An 18,327-nucleotide genomic window follows, 5' to 3' on the forward strand; every position below is an offset into this window, starting at 1 on the left:
TTCTCACTGCCCTGTTCACTTTCCGTACCCTTATACCGTCCAGGATCCATCCTGTGAAACCGTGCTGTTCATATAGAGTGTACTGGGGTTTTGTCTGTCTACTTGACACAAGCTGGGGTTGTCACAGAGAAAGGAGCCTCCCTTGAGGAAATGCCTCCATGAGATCCAGCTGTAAGGCATTTTCTCAATTAGAGTAGGAGGACTCATCCCACTGTGGGTGGTACCATCCCTGGGCTGGTAGTTTCAGGTTCTACAATAAAGCAAACTGAGCCAGCCAGGGGAAGCAAGCCAGTAAGCAGCATTCCTCCATGGTTTCTACATTCATTCCTGCCTCCAAGTTCCTGCCCTGTATAAGTTCCTGTCCTGACTTCCTTTGGTGATGAGCAGCAATATGGAAGTGTAAGCTGAATAAACCCTTTCCTCCCCGACTTGCTTCTTAGTCATGATGTTTGTGCAGGAATAGAAACCCTAAGACATACAGTCTTGCCGGGTCTTCTAACCACTGTTAACCCAAATGAGAAAAAAAAATCCCCCTCAAAAATGCCCACACATCAACCTGATAGAGACAGGCTGTCATTGTGAGTCCCCTGCCATGGGATCCTTTGCTTTATTGAGTTGACAGTTAAAGCTAGCTGTCAGCTCATTGTTTCTCTTGGCGTTCATTTGCCCATCCACTCCTACATGTCTCTGGGGCTCTGCTTATGTTATCCCCTTCCACCTCTATTGTCCATTTCCAATGTTCTCTAGTTCTCTGATCTTTCCTTCAGCTAGTTCTAGTTTACTATTACTTTTAGTCTGTGATTTCAGATAGTCTATTTTACATCCTGAAATTCTTTGTGTGGTGTGTGTGTGTGTGTGTGTGTGTGTGTGTGTGTGTGTGTGTGTGTGTATCTTCCAAGTATTCATTTCTCTGCTGATAAATCTTTCCCTCGCTGATTTCTTTTGGGGGGGGCTTTAATTTTATCATAGCTGATTTAAATTTCTCATAAGTTCTCCGGCGTTCACATTGTCTGACTCTATTTTTATTTTTGATTGCTTTATTTTTAAACAGTAAATATTTTTACATGTATTTATTTTGTGAAGAAAAGTACCTGTGCCATGGCACAATGTGTGGGCATCAATTCTCTGACTCCACATTGTGAGTGGGTCCTTGGGATCAAACTCAGGTCACTAGCCTTGGCATTGTGTACTTTAACCCACCGAGCCATGTAGCTGGTCTTTGCTGGTCTCTTCTTAACCCTTTTCTTTAAGTCTCATGTAGCCCTGGCTGCCCTAGAGCTTGCCTATGTAGACCAGGCTGGCCTAGAATACACAGATATCCACCTGCCTCTGCCTCTCCCTCCTGACAACTGAAGGAGATTAAAGGTGTGCCCAGCCTTGGCTGTTTTTCTTGGTTGATTCACCCTTTCAATGAAGGCTATGACAAAGGAATTTGTACACTCAAATAGCCTTCTATTGCCAGTCCCCTCTCATAGCTTCTAATTCTACTTTTTTCTTTCGCATTGAGAAGAAAATACTAATAGGTACAGGTATGGAGTATATCTTTCTACCTTTTTACTTAACGAAACTCCAAGTCCTGAACATCTTGGACAGTTTGATAAGGAGTCAGAGATGTATGCACTGGTTTGCTCATGCCCGTTCTAGAAGAAAAAACCGAGCAAATGTTATTCGAGCGGCTGAAAAAAATGTACATGTGCACATTTACGGTACTGTCACGGTTTCGCAGGACAGCAACATGCAGCACCACTTCCTCCAGGAAACTACCTGAGAGAATGCAGGCTCCAATGCAGGCTCCAACAGGTTCTCGCCTTACCTCATCTGCTGCAACAGGAGCGCAGTCAATCAAAATCGCCTAAGGTGCAACCCAAGGATGCCGCCATCACCCCGGATCGTTAAATCTTTCCACCTACGTCCTGGTCTCAGATTCTCAGAATTGACAGCGAGAATGTCTCAAAATATGTCAGCCTTTACCTTACTGTTTAAAGATTATGTAGGGAAGCTGCTTTTTGGGGGACTATATAGCGCAACCCTTTTTTAAAAAGGTTTTTGAGATATAAAGCTGGTCTTCTCCCAATTTATGATAGTGACTGCCTTACCCACTTACTGTAACTGGATACCTGTGTGGGATAGTTTGCGTTCTTTCTGCTGTTGCCTAAAATACTGAAGAACATTTTGTTGCAGGGAAAATGATACCGGGAACTAAGTTGATCCTTACAGAAAGTGCCATTTCCATAGAGATGAGTGCATGCAGATTTATGCAGGACCCTGATTATCCACATCATATACAACTCCACCTTCCCTCCCAGCCTCAGAAATGGAAATGCATGCACACAAGTTGGTGCTGTGGTGCTGTTATACTCACTTAAAATAGCCAGGCTTTTCTCGTTGTATAAATCGAAAGTACTGTGATCTCAGTGTCCTTTCCCCACTACCCACAGGCATGGTGACATAGAACTGACGAGGGGTGACAAGACAGCACAAAGGCCATCCTGTGTGTTGGTAGGATGGACACAATGCAGCAAGAGTACTGATGGGGTGAGAACCTGCGTGCAGCGGTCCACAATGAGTATCCCAGGGTCTGCTGTCATGGTTGCTCTAAGGTTCAGTGAGATCCCGTGTTATAGTTGCCAGTCTCAGTACCTGGCCCAGGAAGGGTACTAGGTCCCTAGAAAGCTTTGCAACGATTGTTGAGTGAGGAGAGAGGTTCCCAAGGGGTTGGTGCATAGGCCAGTGGTTTGGATGGGAATCATCTCCCATACTCTGTGTTTCAGTGGTTAATCCTGAGATTACCCAGCTGGTGGCTCTGTTTGGGATGGTTATAAAACCGTTAGGAAGAGAAGGAAGAGCAGCTGCAGAAGTGTCCTTAGGGTTGTGAGGGGAGGGCCTTTTAAAGGTCTACATCCCTGGCACCACTTCCCGTTCTCTCTCTACTTCTTGTCTGAGGATGCAGTGTGGCCAGCCACCCTCCTGCTCCTGATACTACACCTTCCTCACCAGGCTGGATTCCATCCCTTTCCATAGATAACTGGGAATTCACTCATTGTATAGCCAAGGATAACCCTAAACTTCTGACCCTTTTGCATGTGTCTCCCCCATATTGAGACTACAGATGTGTAACTGCACCCACTTTACGGGGATTCGAGGGCTTCGTGCGTGCTGGGCAAGCACTCTACCAGCTGAGCTACCAACTTCAGAACAGTTTATGTTGGCTCTAAAATTCTGTTCAACTGTAAAGATCTTATGTGGTAGTTTTCTTTCGGAGTACAGTACATTCTTATCCTTAATGTGATTTTATCTCTAACACCCAAAATAAAATGGTCAGAGGTTTGTTTGGGGTTTTTTTTTCCTACTCAGTGAATATCTGTTGCTTCCCCAAACCTCATTAACCTATGGCGACTTTCCCATCCCTTGCAGGGGTAATCCAGACTTGAGTTCTGAGCCTGGAGCTCCGACCCTTTGGCCTGCAGCACCCACTCAGCTGCCCTGTCATAGTTCTTCCCATGCTGCCCCTTGTCTGAGGCTTTCTCTCATTATCCACCCTCTCCACCCTCTTAGACCCAAAGGTTTGGCTGCTCGTCTTCACTCGCAGGTCTGGGATCATCTTCAGTGAAGCTCTCTGGTTTTGGAGCACACATCAAGCCACCTTCCCGTTCTCTGGCCTGCCCCTCTTCTGCAGTGTCCCTCACCTGATTTCCCTGCTGACTAACGCTTAGAAGTGTAATGAGGCAGATAATCCTGCAGGAAGCTAAGAACAGAGAACATGACGAAAGGAAGAATAAATAGTCAGTGATGGTTTGACTAAATGGATTTTTGGAAATTTTTTTGTTTATGTAGGTACGTGTTCTGTGCATGCGTGTGTGTATGTGTTTTCACATGTGTGTCAGCATACACGCATGTGTGTGCATGCTTGAGGCATGAGATTGATGCCAAATGTCGTTCTCCAATTTGTGGTTTGAGGCAGAGCCTCTCTCTTTAAGCCAGTTGAGGCCAGCAGTTTGGCTACTGTAGCTAACCAGCATGCTCTGGGAATCCCCCGTCTCCTCTGCCTTCACAGCACTGGCATTAGAGGAGGCTGCCGCACCTGTCTGCCATTTACGTGGGTGCCGGGGACCTGAACTCTGGTCCTCACCCTTGTGCAGCAACTGCTTTGCATGGTGAGCCGTCTCTCCAGCCCGTGTGTGGCAGTGTGTTTTCATGTAATCTGCAGTAGAGTTCTACAGTATTCGCACATGGGTAATGCCCTAGCTTCCAGTTCTTACTTAGCAATCAAGGGGGCCAGTGAAGGCGCCTTTCTAAGCAGAATAACATTAGGTAAGTTTACCCTTCACACTCACTGCTTCCTATACGGAGCATGAACGAAGTGATCATGATATGTGCCTGTGAACACCTAGACACACTTGGGTGGAAATAATCCTGACCTAGAAGGAAAATCTGTGCCGGAGAGATGACTCAGTGCACTTGCCACAGAATCATGGGGACCCCAGTTCACTCCCCAGAAACCACGTTTATCTGGGGCACAGTAGTGCATGCCTCTAATGCCAATGTCCCTGCAGCAAGATTAGGGGTGGAAACAGAGTCCCCAGAAACTCAAGAACCAGCTAGTCTCGCATTATGCAGCCGTGGATGAGGGACCTGTTTCCAACAAGACACAGGAGTAATGACAGCTGGGGTTGTCCTCTGACCTCTACACACCATGCTCAGTGTGTAAATATTCACACTCACACACATATACATATCCCAAAGGAAGTAGCCTTCCGGTAGAGATTCATGGTGCCTTACACAGAGAAAGAGTTTAATGAGTTTGCATTTGTTTCTTCATTGAACTAAGGATCTTTTTCATCTCTCGAGACTGTACTTGCGGGAATCGGGAAAAGCAGAGGGTCAGCAGATATGTTTGTGGGAAGTGTCCTGTAAAGTGTGAGGCAGATGACGTTTCCAGCTCTTGAAACTGAAATCCAGAAAAACCAATAAAATACAAAACTCACTTTTCAAAGGGCTATAGAGGTTGATAGATGCCATTTGCAAAGAATTAAGTTGGTCTCACAAATCTACCATGCTTTTCTCTCACTGGGGTTCTACATTTCAGACAGATACAGAACGCCCGCCATTTGTGTGTGTGTGTGTGTGTGTGTGTGTGTGTGTGTGTGTGTGTGTGTGTGTGTATGTATAAATAGGAGGACCAACAAGAAAAGTAAAGGGTGATGGAGTGTGAGGGGGTGTAAGCAGCCCGCAATACTCGAATGAGAGCTTAAGTAAATAATAAAAATAACATCGTTTCAAAAAATGGAAACTCTGATTTTGGATCACTTTGGATTTGGGATATTCTGTTGGGGATTTACAACCTAATGTCAAGCCTATGCACATATAAAGAAGTGTGAAGTCTGAAGCAGGGATTTCAAGCATCTCTAACAAGGGACACTCAAACTGTGCGTCCCCCGAGAGGCTGCAAGTAGATCCTGTGGCTTAGCTGCAACTCGGCTTCTCTGCCCCTTGGTGAGCAGGGAGCTTCCTTGTGACCTGGAGAGCTTCTGTCTGGAGCATGCGCTGTGCCGGTCGATTAGTCCGCTTCAGCTTCCCACAAACCTAGACACTTCTGGGAAGAGAGAATTGAGGAAAAGCCTCCATAAGAGTGGCTTGTCGGAACACCTATGGGCTATGGTCTTAATTAATGATGGATGTGGGCGGGGTCACCCCGGGAAGGTGGTCCTGGGTGGTTATAAGAAAGCAGCCAGAGCAAGTCATGAGGGCCAAGCCAGTAAGTGGTGTTCATTTGTGCTTCTCTTTCAGCTCCTTCCTCCAGGCTCCTGCCCAGCTTGGGTTCCAGCCTTGGCTTCCTTCAGTTGATGGGCTGTGAGCCAAGTTTGGTTTTGGTCATGTTGTTTTTATCACGGCAACATAAAAGTAACTAAAACGTCTGTCAGGGACCGAGTTGTTGAAATTCACTTTTATCCACAGTGTGAAACAGGCCTAGACAAAGATTGTCCAAGTAGAGAATGAGTTGCATCGGGTCATTTCTAATGGGAGATGGTCTTTCACCTTGGCCAGTCCCCTCTGATTTACTCCTATTGGTTCTTAGAGCCAAGCTGGCCGAGGAAAACGCCTGCAAGAGCTGTATCTCCAGGCCAAACATAGAGATTGCTGGCTTCTGGTTGGTGCCGAGTACTGGGCCAGTGGCTGAGCTTGCATGGACTCACTCTGCAGGGGCCATCTGATAAGATGGCCACGTGTTCCTATCAGGTGTACAAGGAGAAACGCTGCCTTGTTGTACATACAAAGCAGTTGCTGGAGACCCTTTATCTTTTGAGAGGAAATGCGTGTGAGGTACCAGGGGGCAGAGCGCTGCCCTCCCTCCTGAAGATGCTTATCCTGGCTGTTGGCAGCAGGGCTAGACAGGAAGATTTGGCTCAGTTTCCAGTGGGAGGACAGATGGCCATAGTTCCCCAAGTTTAGGGGTGGGGATTATAAGCTCACTTTTGTCTGTTCTTCCCACGGCCCCGTTAAAACCGTCATGGGAAGATAACTAGGTACCTTTAACCTTTCAGATGCCATTCAGTTCTAAATAAATAAAAGTCAAGGTGATTGGGTTCTTAAAAATGAACCTTTGCAGAATCTGGGAGGTGATCATGGTGAAATGCTTACAGTGATCTGTCTGGTTGCCTACAGTGTTAGGAAGCCACGTGTGTTGGTACACACTTGTGATCCCAGCACTGGGGAAGTAGAGGCAGGAAGAACCCTGGGACTTGCTCGACAGTCGATAAAGGTCACCTACTCCCCTAGCCTACGTGGCGAGTTCCAGGTCAATGAGAGACCATATCTCAAAAGAATAAAACAAACACCCAAGCTGTGGCATGTTCCTGAGGAATGACACGTGAGATTGTCTACTGGCCTCCCCTGCATGCACATGTGTGCCCTCGTATACATGAACACAAGCAGATGGGGGGAATGAGAAAGAATGTCTGTTATAGATGCTGATATACCTTTCTTTTTAAGGACTATTAAGATCCCAGCCAATCTCCTTGTTGATGGCATACCCCTGTCTCAGTTAGGGTTTGCATTGCTGTTAAGAGGCACCATGACCATGGCAACTCTTATAAAGGTCAGCATTTAACTGGGGCTGGCCTACAGTCCATTATCATTGTAGTAGGAACCGTGGTGGCATCCAGGCAGATGTGGTGCTGAGGTAGCTGAGAGTTCTACATCTGGATCTGCAGGCAGCAGAAGCAATGAGCCCCTGGGCCTGGCTTGAGCATCTGAAACCTCAGAGCCCACACCCCGTGACGCACTTCCTCCAACAAGGCCATACCTCCAAGAATGCCGCTCCCTGTGAGTCCACGGGGGCCATTTCCATTCATACTACCACTCCCCTGACTCCCAGCAGCAGCATGCTGCTGTGACAGCAGCCATGCCTGTAGCTGGAGGGGCTATGGAGACCTCTCTATTTCAGTTTGTCCTTCAGCCTATGTGGACTGTGATGTTGGGCTTCTGTACTATGGTTCTCATGGTTTCTTTTGTTTCCTGTTCTTTACAGATATCATTAATGGAGTTCAAGAAAAATGTGTATTGCCTCCTATGGATGGCTACCCCCACTGCGAGGGGAAAATCAAGGTAAAGCAGAGCTTACGTCTGCTCATCCCAACCCTCCATCTCTGAGCCCTGAAGCAAATCCTTTCCAGGGTGTTTCTATCCTAAGCGTGGTGGCCCTTCTCTGCCACTCCCATGGGGTGCAGGTCAGCAGTGGCTGTCACCAGTCAGACTGAGGACCTGGACCACTTCTTGTGTCCCCTCTGTCTTTCCCAGCCCTTCATCTCCAGGTGACCCTTCAAGTCCCAATACCAAAGGGGCTTAGTTAGAATTCTTGCTTCTCCCTGAGTCCCCAGAGTCCTGGTCCATGTCCCGATTATGACATACATGGGATTATCTGCATAAGCAAATGAGTGCCCAGAGACACTTGGGCCACCCATGCTTGACTCTGTGCATTCCCACTGGTGATTAACCCCAAGTCTCCTGGATGCTGAGCAAGTGCTCCGTACTGAGCTGCAGCCTGGCGTATTATATGTAATCTGTGAACATGTATGTGCGTGTAGGTATGGAGGCCAGAGGACAGCCTGTGTCATTCCTTGGGTGTCATCCAGCTTTCCCTTGAGACAGGATCTCTCACTAGCCTAGAGCTCATCCAGTAGGCTGGCCTGCCTGTTCCCAGTGCACACCTGGACTCCTGACCTTTTCTTGTTTTGTCTTATGTTGTTTTGAGAAAAATAAATTACATTTCTTTGGCCTGCTCCTGGAAACCACTTCTGACCAGTGGTGTTCAGAGAAAGATTATCATTCAAGTGTTCCTGTAAAGAATGGTGAGAACCTTCCTGGGAACATCTCTTGCTGTTCTTTGGGGACAGCTGTAAGTGCCCATTGACACTTTTGTGCTGTTTGGCCCGAGCTCTGCACTGCAGGCCCTGTGCTGTGGCTGTGGAACCTCCTAAGGGTATTGAAGAGAAGGGGCCCTGTGGTCCTGCTGGCTCTCCCGCCCTTTACCTCCACTGTTCTCTGTTTACACGGAGCTGCTCTGCTCTGCTCTGGCAAACACCAGCAACTCTCCAGGAGTCGAGCATCTGGTCACCTGGCCCTCAGCTCAGGAACCTTTGGCTCTGCTCAACCTATGGGCCTGCACTTGAGTCACCCGCCCCACTGTGTCCTTTGTCCCCTCTCCCTCCTCCACCGTCTCCTCAGCCATATCCTCTCCTCTTCGTTTCAGTGGATGAAAGACATGTGGCGGTCAGACCCCTGCTACGCAGACTATGGAGTGGACGGGACCTCCTGCTCCTTTTTTATTTACCTCAGTGAGGTGAGTCTTTCCGAGGACCTGTGCCTACATCTACACTGAGACTCTTTTGTAACTGAGTCTGGAGTTGGAGAAGCTGAAAAAGAAGGGCCAGCGACTGCCTTCATTTTCTTCCTGACTCCCTCCTGAACATCTATCTATCTTCCCATAAAGGAAGAACAGCCTGGATTCACTGTTTCGTTTGCTTTAATTTCCTATTTCAGTAAAATACAGACTGCAGGACTTTCTGTCTTCACCAGTTTTTTTAAATTTAGTTTTCTTTTGTAAACTTTTAAAACTTTTATTTATTTAGTATAGGCATGCATGTACAGGGACTGTGGCACACAGGTGAAGGGCAAAGGACAACTTATGGGATCCTCTCCTTCCCCCTGTGGGTCCCAAGCACATTCAGGTCCTCAGGCTTGGTGGCAGTCACCTTTACCCCAAGCCATTGTGCCAGCCCTTCCCTTGCAAACAAATCATCGAATACCTTCAGCTCCACCACGTTGTGGGTCCAGACTGAGAAAACAGGCCTGCTTGGCACATAGTCCACAGAGCGTTCAGCTCAGGGAGGAAAACACTGGGTACACAAGACTGAAAGCACACTACAAGAATCTTTTTCAAGTCTTTCCCAAGTTCTCACAAAGGCATGCTACCTTCTAGTTTGGGGACAGTGGCCGTCTTAATGAGCCTGAGGTTAGGACCCATTGTTTTGATTTGTGTTTCTCTTGTGGTGAGCAGTAGTAGGCCGCTCCGCCCCGCCCCCTCTCCCCAACTGTTGGCTGCCACCCATGCTCTTATGGACCAGGTTACCTCCTGTCATTTTTTTTCTTTATTCTTTTCTCTCTGATTTTCCTTTTCATTTGTGTTTGTACATTTACAACGCAGGTCTTTCTAAGGCCACGCAGCACTTAACAGACCCCATGGGTCCCTGGCTCAGGTGACTTCTAGCTCTCCTTTGGATAGAATGCTTGTCTGGCATACACCAAACCCAGAATTTCATTGCCTAAACTGGGCATAGTGGCACACAGCTATCTTCCTAATAATTGGGAGGAAGGTCAGAAGTTGAGGCTATCCTTGGCTACATAGTAAGTTGGAGGAAAGCCTGAGATACATGAGACCTGTTTCCAAAAGAGGAAGAAGAGGAGGAGGAAGAAAAGGAGGAGGAGGAAGAAGAGGAGGAGGAGGAGGAGGAGGAGGAAGAAGAGGAGGAGGAGGAGGAGTTGAAAGGTTATAATATTTAGCTACAGAGGAAGAACCTAGTAGGGACTTAGAAGCTAGCTGTGCCTTCTCCTCTGGACCAGACAGCCTGAGGGCCTAGGTAGGTAGGTGCTGGGCAGCCTTGGCTGGGCCTTACCACCATTTCTTTCGTTATTCCGCCCCACGGTAACAGCCCCTTAGTGATGCCCTTTCGAATATCTCCGTTTTTTTCAGGCTGAATTAAATGTTCTTGCTGTCGTTTTCCTTGTGCAGCCTCTCTTTTCTGTACCGTAAACTGACTAGCACGTCTTACTTGGATGACCAAGCCTAAGTTACCATCACTATAAGGCACGTGGCCCCTCTCCTACGTCCATGTTCTCTCTGTGCCATCGCTAACACTGATCGTCAAGTCGACACAACCTGGCATCCTGGTAAACCTCTGGGAGTGTCTGTGAGGGAGCTTGCAGTTGGGTGAATTGAGATGGAGGACCCCCCACCACCCCCTCTGATGCAATGTGTCACGGTGCTCCTAGCTCGGTGGACTGCACCCTTAAACTCTGAATCCAAGTAAACTATTTGTAAGGCATTTTGTTACAGAGTAACTAACAAGTTAGTCCACTTTCTTCATTACATCATAGTCAGCCCCCACAACCCTCAGCGCTGCACTTGGCTTCCAAGGTTCTACCAGTGAGGCAACTACATACCTTTTCTTTGGCAAGTTTGTTCCCTGGGAATCAGGGGAATCCCAGCACCGATGACAATAAAATGCCTTCTAGGAATTGGAAGCACAGATTAACCTGGGTGTTCTGTCCTAGCTCAGGGTAGCCCGGGTTTTCCTCCTCAGCTGCCAAGATGTTGAATTTCCAGCATATGTTTGAGCCTGCCTCTGATTCCTAGGGTCTGCAGCCTTCTCATTTCCTTCTGCAAGCAGAATCAGGCAGTGGGTGACCTTCACCCCAGTGAGAACTCAATTAGAAGTATCTCTCCTGCCCTGAGGGAAAGACTCTTCATCCAGTTTAATTTTGCAAAGTTTCCTTCTCAAATCCCTTCCCTGGAATGGAAAAACCCAAGTCCGGCTGTAGGTCCTGACTGACAGCCACGGCTCATTAGTGGATTTGGGAGGGCTAAGGAGATGAAGGATGTCACATTCTGCCTGGGTTTCCCAGCCTCTTCTCGAGCTCCTGAACCAAAGCTGGGAAGTTATAGTGAAATGAATGGCACGGACATGGTTTATGATAGGTTCGTTTCCTTTGAGACTGCCACCCTAGCCACACTCCCAGTGGAGGGAAGATAGACACTCAGGAGGGGAAAGTATGGGTTTGAGAAGAGTCCACGGGGCTGGAGAGATGGCTCAGCCGTTAAAGGCTAGGCTCACAACCAAAAATATGAGAAGAGTCCACGAGCAGCGCTGGTGCACTGCTCTGTCTAGAGATCGTGGTTTCATGGGCCAGGACTTATTCTCCTCCTGAGGTGCAGTTAGGCTTCAGTAGCCTTGGCATAAGACCAGCTTCTTGCTTCTTATAGTTAGTGGATTCAGCTCAGTGACTGCTTCCTGGCCTCTGTTGTAGTCACTGGGTTGCCGGCATCTACTGAGAGCTCATTTTCTTGTCACTGCACCAAGTGTTCTGTATCTTAAGAGTTTAATGGGAAAAAGAAAGAGATTCAGATGGGAGAGGACGAAAGGACAGGTATAATTAGTCACAAAAACGGGAGGGATGGCTCCTCTTACGACATCTGGGAACCTTGTGGTACCTAACACTGGTTGTCAGCTTGACAGAGTCTAGAAGCACCTAGAAGAGGAGCCACTGGACGTGTCTGTAAGGAAATTTATCACATGGGCTAAGGAGGAAAGGTCTAACTTAAACGTGCTCCCATGGGCTGGGGTCCCAGACTGAGCAAACAGAAGAAAGTGACCTGAGTACCATTGTCCATCTCCCTCTGCTTCCTGGATGTCAGCTCCATGCATTCCCAACAGGATGCACTGTGTCCCCAAACTCTGAGCCAAAATCAACCCTTCCTTAAAGAAGTTAAGTTCTTTTGTCAGGGTTTGTATCAGAGCAAAGTAAGAAATATGGACCTCGTTCTTGCCTTCTTGCTCTCGGTCTATCCTCTCGTCCCCTACACCCCCCTCTTCACGTGCTCATGGCTAGCCTTTACTCCTCTCCCCCCTCTCTCTCTCTCTGTCTGTCTTTTCTTATACTGAAAAAAAGAAATATGGACCTCTTATCACAATCAGGCTCTAAAAGTGACTCTGAAAGGGGCCTAATGTATCATCCCAGACTCAGTGACAGCTTCAGGAGGGATGGTCACTCCTGAAAGGTTCCATTAGCCATTTCTCAATCTCTGTGACCCAGTGTGTTTCCTCTAGTTTTTTCAGTTATAGTTCTGTTCGATTTTAAAAGCATCTGCCTCCCATCAGGAAGGCATGAGGATGCCCAGGTTCACATCAGCATGTCCTTGGAGAGGGAAGGCCTAGCAGACAGAGCATGCTCAGTAGACACAGGCGGCATATTCATGAGTGTTCACGTTATCCTTAATGCGAGGACACTCTGGATGGGCTCGCTGTTCTGTCTTAGAGTTAGAGTCAAGTCGGCCTAATAAGATAATGCGTCTGCTATGACTTCTAGTCACGTAGAATGTGGACTCTTCCTTATTACTGGGTTGGTTGGTGTTTTGTTTTGTTTTGTTTTGTTCCAGGGGTTGTGGGTAGGGTGTTCAGTTGAAAGCCATATATCTTCCCTCACAGCCATCTTCCTTACTTTTTAAACAGGGTCCCACTAAGTCTGGAACTCAGCTATTAGGCTAAACTTTCTGGCCAGTGGGCCCCAGGGATCCCTGATTTGCACCTCCTCAGTGCTAGGGTTACAGGTGTACACCATCACTCTAGCTTCTTTTTTATGTGCTGTAACTTAGAACTTATCCACATGCTTGTGTGGCAAGTAGTAAGCCAACCCCTCATCCCCGTGGCTGCCTTTTTAACTGGTGAGAGCTGTATCTATGTGTGGTGTGCAGCATGGTGTTTGATAAGCACGTGCATTGTGGGATGTCTAAGGCAGCTAACGAGTTTGTATTACTCTATATTCTTTTCACGAGTGTGAAAAACACACTTGCCCTTGACTGCTAGTCTCCATGGGAGGATGTTTCATTGAGCCAGTTATGCGAAATTAATTGAGACTAGTCCCTTAAGTCAGTTCCTTACCTTGTAGTGTTAAAATCCTGGACAAGAGTCTGGAGAGATGACTTAGCGATCAAAATGCTTGCTGCTCTTGTAGAGGGCCTGAGTTTGGTTGCCAGCACCCATGTCAGGCTGATAACAGCAGCTTTTAACTCCAGCTTCAGGGGGTTCCATCCTCTTCTGGCCTCTGTGGGCACCTGCATGTAGGTGCTCTCTCTGTCTCTCTGTTTCTTTCTGTCTCTCTCTCTGTCTCTCTGTCTCTGTGTCTCTCCCTGTCTCTCTCTCTCTCTGTCTCTCTGTCTCTCTCTCACTGTCTGTCTCTCTGTCTCTCCCTCTCTCTATCTCTCTCTGTGTGTCTCTCTGTCTCTCTCTGTCTCTCTCTGTCTCTCTCTCTCATACATACACACACACACACACACACACACACAGGGATACATGCGCACGCACACACACAATACAACTAACTGTGTGAGCCTGTTTGTTAGTCTAGGATTTTTTTTTTCCTTTCCTTTGTTGCTGTCTTATAACTTTCCTATTTTGTTGAACTCTAAGACCTGCTTCCTTCCATACCCCACACCAGGTTTCTCTTGAAGTTGGCAAAATGAGAAAGCCACCTTAGTTTGACCTGCTCTGTAAACTCGATCAATAGGTATGTGGGCGCTGGTATTGCATTTCCAGTCTTTATGGAAAGAGCTGGGCTTTTCCATAAAGCCCAGAACAGAGACAGACACTAAGAAGACCTAAAGTAAGTGTCACTTGAGGGTTGGACTGGAACCTTCAGATTCAGGATGTGCCCCTCACCCTTCATTCCCCTCCACCGTTGTCTTAGCATACCCGCTTGCAGTGAGCAACAGGGCTGCCATAATCAGGCTGCCCATTTAAAGCCCCTGACAGTTTTGTGTGTTTGCCCTATATCCTGATCCTGTCTGCCCCACTCTACCCTCCTCTCCCTCTATACACCCCTAACACAACCCTTCTACCTTTGTGTCCTCTCCTTCTGCTTTGTTTTCTTCAGTAATCCACGGAGTCTGATTAGTTCTTGTCTAGGTAACCATAGCTACAGTGGATCCTGTCCACTGTACAATGGCTGTCTCATGTCCAAAAGACCGTATGCCACAGCTCTCCCCCCATCCTCTGCCTCTAACATTCATTCATCCTGGTCCCTTCCCTAATGTTTCTGAGGCTTGTGAGGGAGGGGTTTGTATAGATGGCCATTTAGGGCTGAGCACTCCAGAGACACTCTCAGCACTTCTACCAGTCAAGAGTCTCCACTTTGCTATATTCTGCAGGAAAGAGGCTTCTCTGGTCAGGAATGAGTCATGAATATAACTTTGTGGATGGCAGTTTGACACGTTCATTTAGCAAGACAGTAGAAGTAGTATCCTCTCTTCCTATGACCTCCTTGACCATCAACCACCTTGTAATCTACAGATCCTTTTTAATTGACTCCCCAAAAGTACGGCCTTCTCTGTGTGAGCTGTGACCACTCTCGGCTGCTTATCATCTGCCTGACACCACACCGGCGATACCAGTGTAACAACAGCAGTCAGGGGCTCCCTTTTTTAGGGATGGACTCGTGAGATAACCAGAACATTCCTGGAGTTGTTAGGGCCAATCCTGGGCTCTGGCAGCCCTGGTAAGCTAGGCTTAGTCACTGTCCCCAATATGACAATTAGAGACAAGTAAGAGTGAGAGCTGAGAAAGCTTCTTCAAAGTGGCCATCTTGAAGAGAGGAACAAAGAGGGCCAATGATACCACTCAGTCCGTCTTCAGGGCCCTGTCATAAGGTTGAAATGGAGGGCAAGAGCTGTGCATGACTAAACAGTCCTGGTCAACGTATGGCCCTGCCCACCATCCTTTCCTCAGCTCCAGTCTCTCCTGCAAGATGTTCTACAAGTTGTCAGAAGTATGTGAAATCTCTTTCCAGGAGACAAGCCTTCCCCTCCCCATGACTAGCACCAGGCATCAGCCTTTTCTTGGGCTCCATTGTCTCTGTAGTCAGATAGTGGGGAGAGGGGCACAGATATGTTTGTCTATGTAGTGTCTCCTGCCCCCTCCAGGGTAGATACAAGAAGAGTGAAACATTACTTATGCCAGACGCTGCAGATGCTCAACCACATCTCATCTGCTGGCCATGGCCAAAGGGGATAGAGAGCCAGGCCATCAGCAGCTACACTGCAAGAGCTCGGTCTCCTGGCCTCAGAGTTCCCACACTTAGCGCCCCCTCAGTCCTTCATTTAGAGGGAATACAAACTCGGCTATAAGGCCAACAGCCACTGGCTCTGCATTCTCTCTGTGCTGGAACCCACGTTGGGCGTATAACCCTAATTAGCTGATTTCAGTTGATGCTGTCCATTGCTTGGTTTCCACTACTCCCTCATTTTGATGCCTACCATCCAAACGGGAGAAACCCACCAGGCACCCACGAGCTCATAGCTAGTGAAAGCCAGGTATCACTCAGTATGTGGGTGGCTCAGCTCATCGGGCAGTCTCGCCCTTCCTCACCAGGCAGGTCACTTTGTCCATCAGTTTCTTTGAGCTGTGTTGGCTCTTCCCATTGTAGAGACAAGGCTATGCAGTAATTGATTGCTGCAACTATCCTTGTTTCAGGCGGATTCGTTCAATTCAGCTGTCTGCACCTTTTATGGCCAGTGGCTCTCATAGAACCCGGAGCAAGTTTCTTCACCACCGTCGATGGTACATTGATGGATGATGCTTGTGTATTTGACACCCATGTATCGTTTTCTTCTTATATCACTGTTCTAAAACGTACCAAGCAACATACTTTTTTTTGACTCATTGGTACTATGGTTTCTCTCTCTCTCTCTCTCTCTCTCTCTCTCTCTCTGTGTGTGTGTGTGTGTGTGTGTGTGTGTGTGTGTGTGTGTGTAAGGCAGAGGCAGAGGTCAACCTCTGCAGTTCTTCAGGTACTGTCTATTTTGTCATCATTCGCTTACTTGTTTTTTGTTTTCCCGTTCATATATATGGCCACATATGTATGGGCATGCACGTATGCATTTGTATATGGAGGACCAAATTTGAAGCCAGGCATCTATTTTACCGAGGCAGGATCTCTCGCTGAATCCCAAAGTAACTGATTCTAGCTAGTCTGCCTAGCTAGCTTGCCCTGAGGATCTCCTGTCTCTACCTCTCCCAAGTATTGAGATTATAGGTGACTGCCATGCCTCCCGGCTTTTATAGGAGTGAAGGCTTAAACTGGTTATGTAAGCCTTCTACTCACTGCTATCTCCTGAGCCCTCTATATATCCCACTTCTCTCTTGAAACAGACTCTCTCACTGGCCTGGAGCTTACCAAGTACTCCAAGCTGGCTGGCCTGTGAGGCACAGGCATCTGCCTGTCTCTCCACCTCCCCAGCCTTGGGATTACAAGTGCACACCACCATTCCCAGACCCTCATGCTTCACTGGCAAGCATTGTACCAACTGTGCTTTCTCCCCAGCCTTTGTTTGATGTGATTTTTTTTGAACCCTTTCTGTAGCTACCGCAGGTATATTTAGTATGAGATAATCAAATTGCCCAGTGATTTATTGCTAGATCTTAAGATGTTTACAAACTACTACTCCAAATGCCAGTCTGGACAGGTGTGTGTATGTGTGTGTGTGCATGTGTGTGTGACCTTCCTAATGGAACAAAAGAAGCAATTTCATGCCTTACCCATCAATCTGTTTCTTCTGTTTTACGAACAATGGGCATAAAGGTCCCTGCCTTTCGGTTTTCCCTTGGCAATATGTAAAACCAATATTGGTTGAGCATGCTATTAACCTTGAGTTTAAATTCAGCGTACTTAATCCCTTGATTACTGCCAAGATTAATGCCCAACAGGAAAGGTTGGAAGCTTAAATGCTTGTGAATGCAAGCATGAAATGAAATCCTAATCACCCGCACAATGATCAGGATTTATAGCCCGTGTGGGCTGAGGAAGATAACTTGGAAATGGTGTTACAGAGACTAATCTGTCAGAGTGGGCAGTCTTCGAGAATCGACCGTCCAGGCTGCAGGAGGAAAACAGAACAACAGCAAAACTGACTCGTGGGAACGGGTCAAGGCACGCTTTAAACGCTCCTCCAGGCTGTTGCCCGGGTACACCAAAATGTGCCTTGGCCACCGTGTTTAGCTGCGTGAAGTCAGAATTTCTCTTTCCGTAAAGTAAGATTTCCTGGCAGTCAGGGTAGTTAGCTGGCTGAAATGTGTGGTTCAGATATTTTCATTTCCTGCACCCAGACTTCATCTTTAGCCTTTCCTCTCCACGTGTTCATTGCTCTTGCTGCCCAAGTGTTAAGATGCCCTTTGCAAAAGGATTTCTCCAACTTGGGAGAGCCTTGTAGAGATGGCAGATGTCTCCGCCCCTTTCCTATCACTCTCCTCCCAGAATTAGTCTTAACGACATTTCTTTCTTAATGACATTTATGGTGACCATCTTTTCCTGGTCTCCACTTCGAGAAACTCGGGGGGCGGAGAGTGGGGGAGAGCAAGAACAGCCAAACCCCAAACTACTGTGTCACTGTGTCTGTCCTCCTTGGAATACATGGTTGGCTGGGCTCCAGTACAGTTAAATCCTAATTGTTTTATGTTTATTCTCTCTCTCTCTCTCTCTCTCTCTCTCTCTCTCTCTCTCTCCCTCTCTCTCTCTCTCTGTGTGAGTGTGTGTGTGAGTGTGTGTGAGTGTGTGTGAGTGTGTGTGTGAGTGTGTGAGTGTGTGTGAGTGTGTGTGAGTGTGAGTGTGTGTGAGTGTGTGTGAGTGTGTGTGTGAGTGTGTGAGTGTGTGTGAGTGTGTGTGTGAGTGTGTGAGTGTGTGAGTGTGTGAGTGTGTGTGTGAGTGTGTGTGTGAGTGTGTGTGCGTGCGTGTGTGTGTGAGTGTGTGTGAGTGTATGTGTGTGAGTGTGTGTGAGTGTATGTGTGTGAGTGTGTGTGAGTGTGTGTGTGAGTGCGTGTGTGTGAGTGTGCGTGAGTGTGTGTGAGTGCGTGTGTGTGAGTGTGCGTGTGAGTGTGAGTGTGTGTGTGTGAGTGTGTGAGTGAGTGTGTGTGTGTGTGTGTGTGTGTGTGTGTTCATTAGTGTGCTGTAGAGCATGCGTGGCCATTAGAGGAGAGCTTCAGATGTCCGTTCTCACCCTCCATC

The 18,327-nt window shown here is 47.6% G+C and overlaps 1 protein-coding gene across 6 annotated transcripts in view; it reads left to right on the forward strand.

Moving 5' to 3' along the window:
- The window catches only part of Mgat5 (alpha-1,6-mannosylglycoprotein 6-beta-N-acetylglucosaminyltransferase), a 288,136-nt gene that overhangs the window by 155,984 nt on the left and 113,825 nt on the right, over window positions 1-18,327 (forward strand). For all 6 annotated transcript variants that reach the window (XM_039091088.2, XM_017598934.3, NM_023095.1 and 3 more), the window contains 2 exon segments: window positions 7,529-7,605; window positions 8,750-8,839. In XM_039091088.2, the coding sequence (XP_038947016.1) occupies window positions 7,529-7,605; window positions 8,750-8,839 (167 nt within the window).

This window comes from Rattus norvegicus, chromosome 13 (genome assembly GCF_036323735.1).
Source record: "Rattus norvegicus strain BN/NHsdMcwi chromosome 13, GRCr8, whole genome shotgun sequence".
In the NCBI taxonomy this organism is placed as follows: domain Eukaryota; kingdom Metazoa; phylum Chordata; class Mammalia; order Rodentia; family Muridae; genus Rattus; species Rattus norvegicus.